Source organism: Asparagus officinalis, chromosome 7 (genome assembly GCF_001876935.1).
Source record: "Asparagus officinalis chromosome 7, Aspof.V1, whole genome shotgun sequence".
Taxonomy (NCBI): domain Eukaryota; kingdom Viridiplantae; phylum Streptophyta; class Magnoliopsida; order Asparagales; family Asparagaceae; genus Asparagus; species Asparagus officinalis.
The window spans coordinates 86,395,961-86,415,142 of record NC_033800.1 but is presented as its reverse complement, the minus strand read 5'-3'; the positions used below and the strand labels follow the sequence as shown (position 1 = coordinate 86,415,142).

General features: G+C 39.9%; 1 protein-coding gene across 1 annotated transcript in view; it reads right to left on the bottom strand.

Moving 5' to 3' along the window:
- LOC109848860 (dextranase-like) overlaps window positions 2,778-19,182 on the bottom strand; it is a 19,579-nt gene continuing 3,174 nt past the window's right edge. Inside the window, exon 3 of the mRNA XM_020418569.1 lies at window positions 2,778-5,184. Coding sequence (XP_020274158.1) covers window positions 3,092-5,184 — 2,093 coding nt within the window. The 3' untranslated portion in view covers window positions 2,778-3,091. The remainder of the gene's footprint in view (window positions 5,185-19,182) is intronic.

Here is a 19,182-nt window from a genome sequence, read left to right as displayed (position 1 = left end):
GTAACATCATGATAGAGAGAGAGAGGATTCATAACCTTAACAATTGACCCGTAACATTAACAATTAACTCGTAACATTAACAATTAACCCGTAACTTTAACAATCTCCCAATATAAATAACAAAAATAATAAAATAATCATCATCAATTATTTCAACTATCATCTTAGTACATTATGATAAAGAGAGAGAAAAAACGAAAATAATAAAATAATCCTCATCATATTTTAATAAAAAAAGAAAGAGAGAGAGAAGGGTATTATGGTCTTCATATATTTTAATCTTTTGGGTTTTGTGTTTTGGGGGCTCAGAGAACAGAATCTTTAATTTTAGGGGTAAAACACCCATTGACCAAGTCTTAGGGGTGGGAAGCACGTTCACTTGGCTTTTGGGGGCTGGAAGCATTTTTCCCTTTTAACTTTTATCTCCAAACTACCATCACCCTCAACCTCTCACATCTCTCTCTCTCTCTCTCTCTCTCTCTCTCTCTCTAAAGATATGACAGACTTTTGAAAGATTACAATATGATCATCAACTATCATTCCGAAAAGGGCAAAACATGACATTTGATATGTTGAATAGTATTAACGCATGTAATTTTGCCTATCTGATCATCTAAAAGGACTATATTGGAGGATAAAAAACTAAACTAATAGAATGACACTCAAATGATGAAAATCAAAAATAGCGTGGAAGAGGCTACTTAGAAATTTAAGCTACACCAAGATGGATCATTAATGTTCGGGTCTAGACTTTTATATTTAATGTACCAAAGTAAAAATATATTTAAAAAATAGCAAAAGCAATGTCTACCTATATTTAGTTGATTTTGCATACAACAATATCTATCAATCTTGTATAAAGACAATATCCTATGAGCTCTTATGAGAGGAGGTATATGGATCTTATTCACTGAGATGATATTGATGAAATAAAACTTCTTGGACCGCAATTAGTGCAACAAGCTATTTATAAGATCCAACAAGTCAAGTAAACGTCTTCGAATTATACAGAATTGACAAAGAGAACTATGCTGATGGCAAAAGAAAAGTAGCAAGAGACTAGAATTTGTGCAAGCTAAGTCAATGATTCATTACTTTTTTTGAACTACTATAGCGAATTGGTCAATTTATATGCATCTAGCATGCTGGCTATATTCGAACGAACGACACAAAGTCTTTCATGTATTGATGTTAAGAAAAGTCATCCAAAGTCCAAATGAAGTCGGCTAATGAGGTTGTTTAGAGTTCAAGCCAGAATTGTTTTATATGATCATAACGAGTGCTTAGGCATGTAAGACTCTAGAACCTGTTGGAGCCACCTCTAATGTCCACATTGGATTCTTGAACCTGTTGGAGCCACCTCTAAAGTCCACATTGGTTGGCAAAAATTCTCGATGATTTCAAAACCCTTAAAAAGTCCACTATGGAGTGTTCTGTTTGTGCTTGTCATATGGTGAAGGTACCGTTATTTGGCCCTCTTGGGCATTTCTAATGTGAGAATTTTGAGTATTTATGATCTGGTCAACAACCTACGACGGTGTTATATGCAATTATGCATTCCATTTCTAGGGGTTATGTGTTCTATGATGCGTCTTATGCATTTCCATGCTACTGTGCTATAACATTCGTAGCTTTAGTGTGATTTATGAGGAGATTCTTGCAATTATGTGAACAACTTATTGATGTTTGATATTTTGACATTTGACTGTGAGCTTAAAAAAAACTGTATTTTTCTTACTTTACACAATTTTTTATATTCTGTTTTCCCAGTGTTTATCTTGTTTCCAAAAGTTTGCTTTTGGGATTCATGGCCACTTATTTAGTATGCATGTCAGAAAGAATTTTCAATTATTGCATTATGTTTAGAAAACACTAGTACTGAGTTCTTTTAAGCAATATTATGTCATCTTATAACTATATTTGCAAAACTTATTATTTACTATTTTGAAGGTATTTATTTTCTGCTGTATTTTTGAAACTTGGTGGAAAGACTACTCACTGAGCTTTAGCTCACTCCGTCTTTTTCAATAGTTTCTTTTTCAGATTGTGTAGCTTCATATACAAGCTGAATTTTGGATTAGGTAACTGCTGGGAGGCGTTATAAAGGAAAGTCTCTCTTTTGCCTTGTATACAGCCAAATGACGTGTTTGGGTTAGGTAAATTCTTATAATGGTGAGCTTTGAGATTGTAAATGCTGGTTGTATATATAGTTGCTCTAAACTTCTACCCTCGGCAAGTTTTATACTTTTGTAAAAAGCTATGCGATATGAAGTGCCAGGCTTGACACGTGCATGAGTCTTGTCTTGTGCATGGGTCACTGCTATCACACAAGTAAATTTATCTTCCATTGCTATTTTTGGGCCGTGAAAATTAACACATGAATCCATTTATTGGACACATTATACGGAAGCTCTTGTTATGCTTATAATGCTTTCGTTTGTTTACGTGAAAATTTTCACATTTGGCAAAGACAGTTTCCAACTGGGAAGAACTAGCAAGATCGTTTATATGTTAAAAGAAAGTTGTGGAGAATGCCTCACTTTTATCTAAACTTTTCAATGATTTTATATACTTAGATAGGATCTCATTACTTATACATAGCTATTATTTAATTCATATTAGTTAACTCCCATTAGTTACATACATCATGCATGGAAAGAATACAAAATTTATCTTGTAGAAAATATATGCTTTGCTCCACGGAACTGGCGATGGAGATCTTAATGAAGTACAAAATAGCCTTGGAATCTTATACTCAGCTGTGCATGCAATTCAAATTCAAGCAAACATGGAAAAGTTGTTTTATTAATAGAAACAACAGGTGCTCTGGGAGGAAACAAATAGAAATAGAAGAAAAACCACAATCATGAAGCCACATACACCTCAAAGATAACATGCTTAACCTGATCTATTTAGGACTGAACTTTTACGCAATAACAAAGAAGGAGATACTGATTGAAGCTGACTGCGAACATGGAAGATGATCGCATGATTTATTGGTGGAAGTAAAGCTTGTTGTGCTGTTCAACAAAGCAAAAGCAGCTGTATGGGGAGTAGCTGGTTGCTTTTTGGGTTGCTGATTTTGAGTTGATTATTTTTTGGACTCTGTAGAAGGATCTGTTTCTTTTGCAGAGGTTGATTCCATGGATTTTGGTGCATTTGAGGAGTTAACTTCTCCATGATCAGCTGATTGACCGGTGGTATCTGCTCCAGTAGTCTGTGCATTTTCCTCCATTTTCTCACTTGATTTTTCAGTAGGAGTACCCTGAGCATCAGTAGATTTTGGAGATTTTGAGGAGTTGTCTTCTCCAGTATCTTGTTGATCAGCTGATTGACCTCTGTAATCTGCTCCGATTGTCTTTGCACTTACCTCTCTTTTCACCCTTGAACTTTCACTAGTGGTACCTTGTTGAGAGGAAACCTTAGTATCACTTTCACTAGTAGTATGTTGTTGAGAGGAAAACTTAGTGTCAGTAGATTCTGGAGCTTTTGAGGGCTTAACTTTTTCAGTATCTTGTTGATCATCTGACCGACCTTTTGCATCTGCTCCAGTTTTCGGTGTATTTTCCTCCTTTTTCTCACCGAACTTTTCACTAGGAGTACCTTGAGCACCAGTAGATTTTGAAGATTTTGAGGAGTTATCTTCTCCAGTATCTTGTTGATCAGCTGATCGAACTTTGTATTCTGCTTCAGTTGTCTTTGCACTTTCATCTTTTTTCTCACCAAAACTTTCACCAGTAGTATCTTGTTGAGAGGAAAACTTAGTATCTGTTGATTCTGGAGCTTTTGAGGACTTACCTTTTTCAGTATCTTGTTGATCAGCTGACCGACCTTTGGTATCTGCTCCGGTTGTCTGTGTGTTTTCCTCCTTTTTCTCACCTAATTTTTCACTAGGAGTACCTTGAGCATCAGTAGGTTTTGGAGATTTTGAGGAGTAACTTTCACCAGTAGTATCTTGTTGAGAGGAAAACTTAGTATCTGTAGATTCTGGAGCTTTTGAGGACTTAACTTTTTCAGTATCTTGTTGATCAGCTGACCGACCTTTGGTATCTGATCCGCTTGTCTGTGTGTTTTCCTCCTTTTTCTCACCTAATTTTTCACTAGGAGTACCCCGAGCATCAGTAGATTTTGGAGATTTTGAGGAGTTGTCTTCTCCAGTATCTTGTTGATCAGCTGGTTGACCTCCGTAATCTGCTCCGGTTGTCTTTGCACTTTCCTCTTTTTTGTCACTTGAACTTTCACTAGAAGTATCTTGTCGAGAGAAAGGCTTAGTATCAGTTGGTTCTTTCTTCTCTTGAGGGAGGGGCTTAGAATCAGCAGTAGATTGATCATCAGGAGCAATTTTCTCTTCATGTTTTGTTTGGCTTGACGGGGCACCAGCAGGAGCTTCTTTAGTTGTAGTTGGTTCATATGCGAACTTATTAGCAGTATCAGCTTGATGTATCTGCTGCTCTTTTTCACCTTGTGGAGTTACCGATTGCTTTACTGAATCAACCATATTCATTGGTTGGATAATTTTGGATATTTTTTCCCTTGAGGGATCAAATACTAGTGGAAGAGAAGACTGGGGAGTGGTGGTGCTTTTCAGAACAATTGATTTGCCAGTGGATACTGGAATATGAGTGGGATGTTCTTGATCAGTTAAATCCTTTTGCTCTTCAGAAGGCGAGTGCAGTTGAAGTTTCTTCTGGACTAAAAATTTGTAACCTCCGTTCGACCTCACCTCAACCTCCTCCAACAAGCCAACCTCATTGAGTATCTTGACCACCTCTTGCCATGAATACCGACTCGAGATCTCCTCCCACCACTTGCTTACATTCTTCCTCGATTCAAATAGATAACCCCACTTCCTTGATCCCACTATATAATGAGAGTTAGGGAGATGGTAGAGGTCAGCGAGTGAAAACTCATCGCCAGCCAGGAACTTGCTCACCGCCAACCGCTGCTCGTATACATCAAGAACTTTGCTCAGCCTCCTCTCGCTCTCGGTGATCAGTGCTTGATCAGCCTCGACGTTGAATGCGAGGTGGCAGACCAGAGCCCAACTTGGAGGATTGAAGCTGTGTTGCTCTGATTTGAGCCATTGTTCAATTGAAGCTCGTTCGAGCAGATCTCTGCCAAGTAAATACTTGTTGCCTCGTTCTGCATACTTCTCAACTATATGCCTGCATATTGCTCTGGACTCTGTTCATTTCAAGAAGCAAACTGTTAAATTTCTCTACATTTTTCTTTTGGGGGTTTTTATATATACCCTTTATCATGCGAATTTGCAGAACTACCTAAATCTCAGTATTTATAAATTACCCCTCATATCATCAACTTTGGTAGGGGCTAATTTGTAGCTGCAATGCAAAAATATTGATAGCCAAATTTTAGGACAAATTTTCAAAATAGACCCTATTAGAACTTATTTGTAAAAATCGACCCGTTTGCAATTTATTCACCATTTTTGACTTAGTTTTAGCCAACTGGTTGAAACTGGGTCAAACATAGTGAATAAAACTTCATGGGATTCTAAATCCCGTGAAGTTTAGTGCCTAATTACCCAACCTAATCATGATTTGGCTGAGTAATTTAGCAACTAAACTTCACAGGATTTAGAATGCCGTGAAGTTTTCAAGATTTATTTACCATTTTAGACCAGTTTCGGCCAAGTGGCTAAAACTGGTTCGAAAATGATAATTAAATCTCAAAGAGGTCGATTTTTACAAATAAGGTTCTAATAGAGTCTATTTTGAAAATTTGTCCCAAATTTTAATCACCACAACCAACAAGGTTGATAATTTGTTAAATTTTTATGTGGGTGGTGGGACAGGGGCAGAGCAACCTTGAGGAAAGTGGTGTCACGTGACCCCACTTTCCTCAAGGTGACACTGTCCCTACGTTGGCGCGTTGGCTTTGGTGTGAGTAGTGGATAAAAAAGCTCACAACCAAACATAGTCATATTTATGTGTATAACCCCCCTTGGAGGATCTCACATTCTTACGGTTTGTTCATTTGAGTTGGATCTTTGTGAATGGTATAAATGTTCATGCCGCCAGTGGCTTCAAAGCTGGATATTAGGTTGACCGTGTAGTGACACCACTTTTGAAAAATTTAGGATCAGCCACCGGAAGGGGGAGGGCATATTTTTTTCCTCAAAGTTGATGATTTGGGGTTACTTTTTTTTTTTTTTTTTTTTTTTTTTTTTTGGGTTTTTTTTTTTTTTTTTTTTTTTTGTTTTTTGGTCACAAGGTCTTAATACTTCCATCTTGCACATGCACATTTCTAAACATCGTATTTTAATGAACTATACTTGAATAAGCCTAGTTTCAGAAATGTACCTCCATTACCAAAGTTATTTCGGTAATAGAAATGAGAATCATTAGTAAGAAAAGCATATCACTAGGATTTGTTAGATTCTGAAAGAAAAAACCCCACACAATTTCTTAGGATACAGGACATACTCTATCTCCTTCTGCAAAAACATTATCCGTTCTCGTCAAAGGTGGATAATTTCTTTCAATATTCTTTCCGAACTGCATACTTGGAAAGAAATTTAATATTTTTTTGGGGGGGGGGGGTTCTCTCTTAGTATATATGTATATATAAGTATACTCTCTCTTATATATTATAATATATGTATATATAATATATTTCTATATATGTATAATATGTCATATGTGTGTATATATATACTCTCTCTTAGTATATAAGTATATATAAGTATACTCTCTCTTATATAAGTATATATATGTATAAGTATAAATAAGTATACTTTCTCTTATATAGGAATACTCTCTCTTATATATGTATAATGTATGTATGTATATACTCTCTCTCTCTTCGTATATATGTATATATAAGTATACTCTCTCTTATATGTATACTCTCTCTTATATAAGTATATATAAGTATACACTCTCTTATATATGTATAATATATGTGTGTATATATATAGAGATACACTAATATACTCTCTCTCTTAGTATATATAAGTATACTCTCTCTTATATATGTATACTCCCTCTTATATAAGTATACTCTTTCTTATATATGTATAATATGTGTGTGTGTGTATACTTTCTCTCTTAGTATATAAGTATATATAAGTATAGTATATTCTAACGGCTACTTCTTTCCCATTGGCCCAACGGGCAACAGCTACTTGTGCGATTCTCTCTCTCTCTCAAGTTATAACTTATAAATATATACAATATATTTACATATAATATATGTATATATAATATATAGTTACATAATAATTTGTAAGTATATACTAATACATAATTATATAAAATATAATAATATTAAACTAATTTTTAGCATTTTTTTTATCAAAAGAAAAGAAAAGAAAAGAAATTTAAAAAAACCTAGTTGGGATGTACTTATCTATTGTGATGCGATGAATTCCAAAATAAATTTATACTTGTAATTTGTAAATGATTTATTAATTATTAATAAAGAATTTATTTTTATAATTTTTTATTTGTAATTTATGTCATTTTAAGTGATTAATAAAACTATTATTTTTTATTAATTTTTTTGTTTTTTTTATAATTTAAAATTTAAATAAAATTTAAAAAATTTGATAAAAAAATAAAAAAAAAAGAAAATAAACCGAGCCGGCCTGGAACCCGGCCCCGTCGGACCCGGGCCCGGGGTACCCGGGTCCGGGGTCCGGGGTCCGGTTTTGCCCGGCCAGGGTCCGGATTTCCAAGCCGGACCGGGCTGAGTCGGTCCGGATGGACAAGTCTAGCGTACCTCCTACAACTTATTTTTCCTCATTTTGCTATCGCCCGACTCACCCTTAAGGATTTGTGGGACCCAGGTCTTATAATATAGGTAATGTATAGCACTATTTCGCCCATGCGCTTATCTGCTAACAGTTCTAAATTATAGGAGGTAATTGTCGGGATCTTCGTCTTTTGCCTTTAAACTATTATCATAGTACTGATTCCAGTACTTTTTTAAATTCCCCTACCATTAATCCTAGTAACATAAATATAAAGAATCAACAACCTATATATTAAATTCAAAAGAATTTTTAACTCAAACATCAACCTTAATGTTTGTGAAGAAACGACGAAAAAGTTCAGGAAATTACAAGCATGAAACTATTTGGAAGCTTGCCGGTTGACCACGAGATCAGCTGTGGTCGACCGGCAAACATGCACACTACATGGTGCATTTTCGGATTTCTGTCCGGTCAACCGTGGCGTCAAGTGCGATCGACCGCGGACCCTGTAATCGATTTTACGAGTTTATGTCATTCTGTCCGATCGACCGCGACTCGGGTCTGAGCCTGAACTTTGTTTTCTAACCCGTTTTGTTTTGTGTTGATATGTAACCCTAAACCTGATTAAGTAGAGATAGAAAATGTCGGTTTGAGCGGACTTTTGAGAGAGTTTTGTGCATCCTTTGTGAGAGGATTTGAGAGAGATCTAGAGAGTTTTGTTTGAGGGTTTTTGGTGAGATTTGCAACCCTATTTGTAATTCTCTTCATTTCTAATAGTAAGAACTACCCCCTTATTGCCCCGTGAAGGTAGACAACTTGCCGAACCACGTAAATTCATTTGTATTGCTGTGATTTATAATTTGTGCTTGTATTTGGTTGCGATGTTTCTCGTTGTCTTGTCGTGCACTATTTGGTTTTCGAGTTCCACTGCGCACAACAAGTGGTATCAGAGCTTCGGGTTTGGCTTGGGGCTTGTTCGAAGGATTCACTAAAGGATTCTTACTTGGAGAGTTAGATCTACAACATGGGAGAAGCAAGCACATCGGGGTCGTCTCTTACAAAGGAGATACAAAGTCTGAGCATCAAATAATATAAAGATTGATGTTCCGAAGTTCGATGACAAGATTAATTTCGGTTTGTGGAGGTGTCAGGTGATGGATGCTTTGGATGCACAGAATTTGGAGGAGACTCTTGAGTTACAAGAGAAACCTGAAGACATGGAGGGCAATGTTTGGAAGAAGGTGAACAATAGGGCTTATGGAGTTATTCGATCATGCTTGACGCCAGATCTTATTTATAATGTGATGAACGAGACGTCGGCGAAGAGATTATGGGAAACACTCAATGAAAAGTATCTTACGAAGAGCATTGAGAATTGACTTTATTTGAAGAAAAGATTTTACCAGTTCAAGATGAAGAATGGAGTTTCCATTAGGGAGCATGTAAATAACTTCACGAAGTTACTTTCAGATATGGCCAATGTGGACATCATGGTTGAGGATGAAGAAAAACGATGCTACTTTTGTGTTCGTTGCCAGAGGATGATTAGATTATGGTACGTTTGTTCTCACTATGATCAATGGAAGAACTACTGTTAGTTACAAGAAGGTGACCTCAGCATTAGTGAATTATGAGTTGAGGAAGAGTGATGACGAACCCTCAGAGAAGGCATCGGGAGATGCATTAGTAGTTCGAGGCTGTAGTCCAAACCGCCATCAAGTCAGCCGCTCAAAATCGAAGAATAAAGGTGGCTATAAGAGTGTTGGTAGAAATCAATGTCATTTTTGTAAAGAAGAGGGACATTAGAAGATCGATTACCCAAAGTTGAAGGACAAAGCCGGGAAGAACAAGGAGAAAGGTGTACAGGCTTCAGAGGTGAATGTTGCTAAAGCTGTTAGCGACCATTCAGATTCGGATTCTTAAGGCTATTCATGCCCTGTACTACCGTCAGTTTGCTATGTCGATTCTACGGAGTGGATGTTGGTTCGGGAGCTATATTTCACATTTGTCCTAGGAGGGATTGATTCTCTAGCTTTGAGGATCTGGAAAGAGGGAATATCATGCTTATGAGTAACGATCACGTATGTGCTATTGGTGGTATTAGTTCAATCTAGATCAGGATACATGACGGAGTGGTTAGGGAGTTGAAAGAAGTGAGGTTCGTGACATAGTTGACGAAGAACATCATTGCTCTTGATACTTTGGAAATAACAAGTTATCAGGTGATCTTAGAGGATGCAACTGTGAAGGTCACGAAGGGTTCTATGACGGTGATGCGAGGTATCAGGGAAAACAACCTATACTACTTAAAGGGAAAGATAGTTACATGGGGTCTAGCAGCTTCTATCACTATAGAGGAGGACACTATCAGCTTATGGCACTTGCATTTAGGACATACTGGTGATAAATTCTGGCAGACATTAGCGAAATAAGGGCTATTGAAAGGTACGAAAACCTGTAAGATGGAGCTGTGTGAGCATTGTGTACTTAGGAAGAAGACTAGAGTGAAGTTTAGCACCACTATTCACAACACCAAATGTATATTAGATTATATTCACACAGATGTTTGGGGCCCTTCTAAGCATACATCACTTGGTGGGACTAACTATTTTGTCACTTTTATTAATGACTATTCCAGTAGAAATTAGATATATACAATGAAGCATAAATATAAGGTTCTGGATATTTTTGTGGAATGGAAGAAGAAAGTGGAGCTGTAGACAGGTAGAAAAGTGAAGACTCTTTGTTCAGATAACGGTGGAGAGTATAAGAGTGATCAATTTCTGTAGTTTTGTCGAGATCACGATATTAGGCGACACTTCACAGTTCGAGAGACACTACAACAGAACGGGGTGGTTGAGATATTGAACCGTATCTTGCTAGAGAAGGTGCGATGTATGATGACACAGAGTGGATTGCCTAGATCCTTTTGGGCCGAGGCGTTAGTTTATGCCAGCCATCTCGTTAATAGGTTTTCATGCACTACGATACAGGAGAAGACTCCTATGGAGCGATAGTCTGGTTCGATGGCTAGTGACTATGAGTCACTTCGAATATTCGAGTGTCTTGCTTATTATCATGTCAATGATGAAAAATTGAATTCGAGGGTGAGGAAAGATGTCTTTGTGGGATTTAGAGAAGGTGTTAAAAGCTTCAAGTTATGTGATACATAAGACAAGAAGATAGTCATTACCAGAGATGTCACATTTGATAAGGTGTACATGATGAGGCCTCAAGTTCCTCAGCAGGTGGAGAAAGACCAGAGTAGTGAGGTATCACAATAGGTGGAGGATGATGTGATTCTACCCACTCCAGATAGCATTGTATTCATTAAGGTTCATACAGAGGTGACACTAGGAGGAGATGGGATGACAGCCGGGTATATAGAGGATACAAAGGTTGGTGAGACTCAGGAGCATGGTCATGTTCATGAGTTCATTACAGCAAATAGACCTAGAATGGTGATTCGTCGGCCAGCTAGATACAATGATGTCATAGTTGCATATGCTTTATCAATGGAGGTCATTGATAATATGGTTCTTTTTACGTTCAGGGAGGCAGAATCTAGCTCTGATTCGATCAGGTGAAGGGAAGTTATGAAGGAGGAGATACAGTCTCTTTAGAAGAACGATACTTGGGAACTTGCAAAGCTACCTAAGGAAAAGAAAGCTATTGATTGCAAGTGATTATATACAAAGAAAGAGGGATATTCTATTGGGAACATTAGGTACAAAGCCAGATTGGTTGCAAAGGGATATGCACAGCTTGAGGGCGTTGATTACGACGAGGTAATTTTTACCTGTTGTGAAGCATTTATCGATTCAGATTTTATTGGTATTAGTGGCACAACTGGATTTAGATTTGGTCCAGATGGATGTTAAGACAACCTTTCTACACGAAGATTTAGATGAGAAGATCTACATTACACAACCATTGGAATTCAAAGTTGTAGGAAAGGAAGATTTCATGTGCAAGCTGAAGAAGTCTCTTTATAGTTTGAAGCAATCGTCGCGATAGTAGTACAAGAGATTCGACAGCTTCATGATTGGCCATAGATACACGAGCAGCCCATATGACCTATGTGTTTATATACACAAGCTACAGGATGGTGAGTATATTTATTTGTTGTTATATATTGATGATATGCTTATTGCTTCCAGGAATTCTTTGGCTATTCGAAAGTTAAAAAGGAGCTGTCATCCGAGTTTGAGATGAAGGATCTTGGAGAAGCTAAGAAGATATTGGATATGAAGATCGAGAGAGATAGGGTGAAGGGGAGATTGAAGCTTATACAGAGGAGTTACTTGCAGAAGATGTTGAAGAAATTCAGCTTTGATGGCAATACAAAGGCTGTGAGTACTCCATTGGCTTCCCACTTCAAGCTTTCAGCTTTGATGTCACCTGTTTCGGTTGAGGACATAGATTATATATTAAAGGTTCTATATGTCAGTACGGTGGGTAGCTTGATGTATGCGATGGTGTGTACGAGGTCAGATTTATCATAGGCCATGAGCATGGTATCGAGGTATATGCACGACCCCGGGAAGAGTCATTGGGAGGCCGTGAAGTGGATTCTACGATATATTAAAGGTATCATGGATGTTGGTTTGGTATTTCAGAAGAATGAGAAGATTGGTCAGGATTATATTGGCTATGTGGATTTTGATTATGCGGGGGATCTAGACAAGCGTAGGTCTACTTTAGGATATGTATTTACATTAGCAAGAGCACCTATGTGTTAGAGATGTACACTTCAGCCTACAGTGGCTCTCTCTACTACGGAGGCAGAGTATATGGTTGTGACTGAAGCTGTAATGGAGGCTTTATGGTTGTACGGATTGTTGGATGACTTAGAGATTGTACATGAGACCATTCGGGTGTATTGTGATAGAATATCACCTATCTATTTGGCAAAGAACCAGGTTTATCATGCACGCACGAAGCATATTGATGTCAGATTCTACTTTATTCGTGATGTTTAGGATGATGGAGATATCATATTGGGGAAGATCCACACAAAAGATAACCCTACAAATATGTTGACCAAAGTTGTCTCGGGTGTGAAGTTTGGTCATTTTTTGGAGCTATTGAATATTCTTCGATGTTGAGGGCCTTTGGAGGCCATTTGAGTGAAGTACGTTCGGCTTGATCCCTTGGACAAGAGGATACATAGGCACTATTTTCGATGCAGCCGATGCAGCCGGTTGGATAAGTTGATATTGATGAGGGGAGATTGTTTGAGCTCTCGTTTGGGTTCCCAACTTGTTATGAATTGAGTCTGTTATTGTGGATTTACTCTATTTCGTACTGGACGCAACAAGTGAGATATTTGGTTTTTTTTTGTGTCGGCTCAGTTTTTAAAAAAACTTCGTCGAGGTGGAGAATTGAAGAAACTGTAAAAAAGTTTAGGAAATTACACGCATGAAACTGTTTGGAAGCTTGCCGGTCGACCGCGAGATCAGCTATGGTCGACCAGCATACGTGCACACTATAGGGTACATTTTCGAATTTCTGTCCGGCCGATCGCGGCATCAAGTGCGGTTGACCGCGGACCCTGTAATCGATTTTACGAGTTTTAGCCATTCTGTCCGGTCGATCGCGGAGTCAAGTGCGGTCGACCACGACTCGGGTCTGAGCCTGAGCTTTGTTTTCTGACTCGTTTTATTTTGTGTTGATATATAACCCTAAATCTGATTAGTTAGGGATAGAAAAAGTCGATTTGAGCAGACTTTTGAGAGAGTATTGTGCATCCTTTGTGGGAGGATTTGAGAGAGATCTAGAGAGCTTGTTTGAGGGTTTTTTGTGAGATTTGTAACCTTATTTGTAATTCTCTTCATCTCTAATAGTAAGAACTCCCCCCTCCTTGTCCCGTGGATGTAGGCAACTTGTCGAACCACTTAAATTCGTTTGTCTTGCTATGATTTGTGATTTGTGCTTGTGTTTGGTTGTGATCTTTCTCGTTGTCTTGTCGTACACTATTTAGCTTTCGAGTTCAGCTGCGCACACAATTTGTGTTTGTCAGTTAATTAATTACGATAAGATGAGTTGCTATTTATATGCCACAGGCTCTAGCCCTATGTTTTTTTATGTATCAATGACACAACTCTAAAATAGATACCTTCTCCCAAATGCTCATGCATACCAATGTACCATAATCTAAGTTTAACTCAAAGTAACCTGAACCTTATACTAACCTGGAACTGCGATAAGTTTAGTCAAATACCTAAATTATTATCATACCAAGATTTGCAGATGGGATCCAATTAAGTAAGGTTTTAAATTAAGTTAAGGTCACAGGTAAGGATGGGAATAGGAATTGAGTTAGATCAATAGGATTGGGTTTTCGGTATTAATTTGTTAAGGGTAAGCTTATGGTTTTCAATAATTGGACTTCCATTTTGATTTATCTTTTTGTAGAAGTGTTTTTTTTTAATTTATAGTGATATTTGTAGGCCCATAATGAATTTCATAAAAAAAATGACATGTGACAGGACTTGACCTCCTAAGGATGATACTACGTCAAGATGCCTGATGGAGGAGGAAGCACTTGGAGGCAAATTGTTGAGGAAAAACCTATCCACGAAGATCGAGTGAAGACCTATTCCGTAGGGTTTCAGAAAAAACAAGTTAGTTTGTTTGTTCTTAGTCTTGATCATTTTATGCGGTCTAGCCCTTATATGTTTAACTTTATCGTAAATATCAAAAAAACAGTCAGAAGACTGTGCGGTCGACCGCAGTGGCAGAGCCGGTCGACCGCGTGCACTGCAGGAAACTGAGAAGTTTCTGTCGCTCTGGCCGGTCGACCGGCGTGGCCGCTGCGGTCGACCGCAAATGTGCACAGGACCCTGTAAACAGATTTTTCTCTGGCCGGTCGACCGGCCTTGGCACGGCGGTCGACCGCGAATCGCCCAGACAGTTTCCTGATCTGTTTAGGAATCTGTTTCAATCAGGATTCTATATATACCCCAAACGATTTTAGGGTTTGTACTACATCAAAAGAAGAGCTTTTTAACTACAAAGAGAGAGAGAATCTCAGAGAGATTAATCCCTTGTTTGAGAGCTTGTATTTTCTTCTTCAATTAATAAAGAGATTGTGTGGTGTGGCTCTCGAGGACGTATGCACGTTGTCGAACCTCGTTAAATCTGTGTGTTCGTCTCCTTTACTGTTTTTGCAAGTTAGATCTTTATTTATGGTATTTTTTCCTACTTTCCTACTTTCATCACAAGGTCCGGAAGGGCAAGGGTTCGATTGATTGTTTCAAATCCCCAACAACTGGTATCAGAGCTTCGTTCAGCAATTTGTGTGAAAGCCATGGCAGAGGAAAGCAAATCAAAGATCGAGAAGTTTGACGGTTCAGACTTCGCCTACTGGAAGTCGCAGATGGAGGACTATCTGTACCAGAAGGACTTGTATCGCCCGCTGATGGGCAAGGAAAATGGAAAGAAGAAAGAGGACTTAGATGGTGATTGGGAGGTACATGATAGGAAGGCTCTAGGGAAAATCCGGTTGTCGCTCGTCAAATCAGTAGCCCACAATATTCTGAAGGAGAAGACGACGGTGGGGCTTATGGAAGTGCTCGCGAAGATGTACGAGCAGCCGTCGGCAGCAAACAAGGTGCATCTAGTCAAAACTCTTTTCAACCTCAAGATGGCAGAAGGACGGTCCTTCACGATGCACCTCAGCGAGTTCAACACGATTGTTGACCAACTTATATCCGTGGACATCACGTTCGATGATGAAGTGCAGGCCCTTCTACTACTATCGCAGTTGCCAGATAGTTGGGCAGGTTGTGTGACGATAATCAGCAATTCGGCGGGGAAAGAGAAGTTGAAGCTGAATGAGGTTGTTAGCATGATTCTATCCGAGGAGGTTAGAAGGAAATCGTCCGAATCAGAAGGTTCAGGTTCAGCCCTAAGTTTCGAGCAGAGAGGCAGAAGCCAAAAGAAAGGGAACCAGAACAGGAATCGGTCGAAATCAGTGAAGAAGAGGCCGAACTCGAAGGTTAGGTCTATCAAAGGGAAATTTTGGAACTGCGGCCAGGAGGGCCATATGTCTTCGGTCTGTAAAGCACCAAAGAAGGATACGGGTGAGCAGGAGGCTCATATCGTGCAGGATGCCTTGATTCTTGCTATGGATAGTGATTCTGATTCTTGGGTCATCGACGCAGGAGCTTCTTTCCACGCCACTGCTAATAGGAAACTACTTCAGAACTATGTAGCAGGGGACTTTGGTAAAGTATACTTGGGGGACAATGAACCTTGTAATATTGTTGGAAAGGGCGACGTTCAGATACAGATAAAGGGCTCTAAGTGGAATTTGAAGAACGTGAGACATGTGCCGAAGCTGAAGAGGAATCTTGTTTCGGTGGGACAACTTAGAGCAGAAGGCTACGTTTCGACGTTCAACGGGGATTCGTGGAGAATCTCCAACGGTACGATGGTTGTTGCCCGAGACAATAAAACAGGAACTCTCTACCTCACTTCACATGCGAGTGACACCCTCGTAATTACAGCTGGCAAGGAGATTACAGATCTGTGGCATAATAGGCTGGGACACATGAGCGAGAATGGGATAAAAATTCTACATTCACAAGGAAAGCTAACCGGGATCGACACCGTGGAAGTCAGGGTTTGTGAAGACTGCATCTTTGGGAAGCAGAAGAGGGATAGTTTCGAGAAGGGTGGAAGGCCACCTAAGTCTCAGAAGCTAGAGTTGATTCATACAGATGTATGAGGCCCATCCAGTGTGTCTTCTTTTGGCGGTTCGAGATACTACGTCACCTTTATCGACGATCACTCGAGGAATGTGTGGGTTTACTTCATGAAGCACAAGTCAGAGGTGTTCGAGATCTTCAAGAAGTGGAAGGCCATGGTCGAGAACGAGACAGATCTGAAGGTAAAGTGCTTGAGATCAGATAATGGTGGAGAATACGAGCTGGAGGAGTTCAAGAGGTTCTGTGCTACGAATGGGATTCGCTTAGAGAGGACTACTCCAGGGACGCCGCAGCAGAACGGCATTGCAGAGAGGATGAACAGGACCTTGACAGAGCGTGCGCGGAGCATGCGATTACATGCAGGTCTGCCTAAGACATTTTGGGCGGATGCGGTACATACGGCAGCATACCTTATTAATCACGGGCCATCAGTTCCATTAGATTTTGGGATTCCAGAGGAGGTTTGGAGTGGAAAGAAGATAAATCTCTCACACTTGCGGGTATTTGGTTGCGTGGCTTATGTTCATATCAGTGACCATGTCAGGGACAAGCTAGAAGCTAAGTCACAGAAGTGCACATTCATTGGATACGGCATTGATGAGTTCGGGTATCGCCTTTGGGATGAGAAGAACAGGAAGATCATCAGGAGCCGGGATGTGATATTCAATGAGGAGGTGATGTACAAGGACAGGGACAATGCCAAGGATAGCCAAAGCAGTGGGAGCAGCACTACGGATACAGGTGGATCCGAGTACATGGATTTGGAGGAACTTCCAGATGGGGGCGACGATGTCAGTTCTGACCGTAGAACGGAGGAGACTACAGGTGCAGAAGCTACTACCCAGGGCGTGGAGCTTAGGAGGTCATCCAGGACACCCAAACCAAATCCCAAATACCTCTCATCACTTGATTATCTACTCTTAACAGATAGCGGAGAGCCTGAGTGTTATGAAGAGGCAGTGCAAGTGAGTGAATCTCAGCAGTGGGAGCATGCGATGCAGGAGGAGATGGATTCTCTACTCACTAATGAGACATGGGAGTTAGCCCAGCTACCTGCACAGAAGAAAGCCTTGCACAATAAATGGGTCTATCGGGTCAAGCAGGAGAGTGATGGAAGCAAGAGATTCAAGGCCAGATTAGTAATGAAAGGGTTTCAACAGCGGGAAGGAGTTGACTACACGGAGATATTTTCCCCTGTTGTAAAACTCACAACCATCAGAATGGTGTTGAGTTTGGTAGCTGCAGAGGACCTCTTCCTTGAGCAGTTAGATGTGAAGACTACCTTTCTTCATGGTGACTTAGATGAAGAAATCTACATAAAGCAGCCTGTTGGCTTCATTGAAGAAGGAAAGGAAGAGATGGTGTGCAAGCTCAAAAAGAGCTTATATGGTTTGAAACAGGCTCCGAGACAGTGGTATAAGAAGTTTGATAACTTCATGCAGAACAATGGCTACTGAAGATGCAATTCGGATCATTGCTGTTATTTCAAAAGGTTCGAGTCAGGCTTCATTATTTTGTTATTATATGTTGATGACATGTTGGTAGCAGGACCATGTTTAGAAGAGATAAACAGTTTGAAGAGGCAGCTAGCAAAGGAATTTGCAATGAAGGATCTGGGTATAGCGAAGCAGATTCTAGAGATGCGAATTAGTTGGGATGAAGCTGAAGGAACATTGAGATTGAGCCAAGCTGAATACATTGAGAAGGTACTTCAGAGGTTCAACATGCAGAATGCTAAAGTTGTTAGCACACCCCTTGGAAGTCAGTTCAAGCTATCTGAGGAGCAATCGCCTAAGACAGATGCAGATAGAGAGCATATGAGCAGGGTGCCATATTCTTCGGCCATTGGGAGTCTCATGTACGCGATGGTTTGCACGAGGCCGGACATCTCCCATGCAGTGGGAGTTGTGAGCAGATTTGTAAGCAATCTAGGAAAGCAGTATTGGGAGGCCGTGAAGTGGATAATGCAGTACTTGAGGGGAACAACGAACAAGCCACTATGTTTCAGGAGGAAGGAGTTGGTGCTGCAGGGATACGTGGATGCGGACTTCGCCGGTGATCATGATACGAGGCGAAGCAACACGGGGTATGTTTATACCTTAGCGTCAACAGCAGTGAGCTGGGTCTCACGTCTGCAGAAGATCGTGACTTTGTCTACAACCGAGGCTGAGTATGTCGCGGTGACTGAAGCAAGCAAGGAGATGATCTGGTTGAACGGGTGCTTAGAAGAGTTGGATCTGAAGCAAGAGAGAGGAGTTCTTTATTGTGATAGCCAGAGCGCTATACATCTTGCCAAGAATCCAGTATATCATGCCAGAACGAAGCACATCGACGTCAAATACCATTTTATACGCTTGCTAGTTGAAGACAAAAAATTACACTTAATGAAGATTTTGGGGAGTCAAAATCCGGCAGACATGTTGACGAAGGCAGTCACCATTGAGAAACTGGAGTTGTGCGCAACTTCAGTTGGCCTTCACGAGTAGAAGACGAAGGCGGATCCACACTACGAGGATCGGCAAGATCGCCGGGATATTGTTGATTGAAGGAAGAATTTTTCGGGGGAAAAGATACATGCGAAGAAGAAGAGAGTTCGGGGAACTCATTGCAGGCACTTTGGTCTCCAAGTGGGAGATTGTTAGTCTAAGGTGTAGACCCAAAGTTCGAGACAAGAGCTGAAATCAAAAGGACAAGAAAACGAGCAGACAGATCCACGGTCGACCGGGTCGGTCGACCGCGAACGTGCACAGG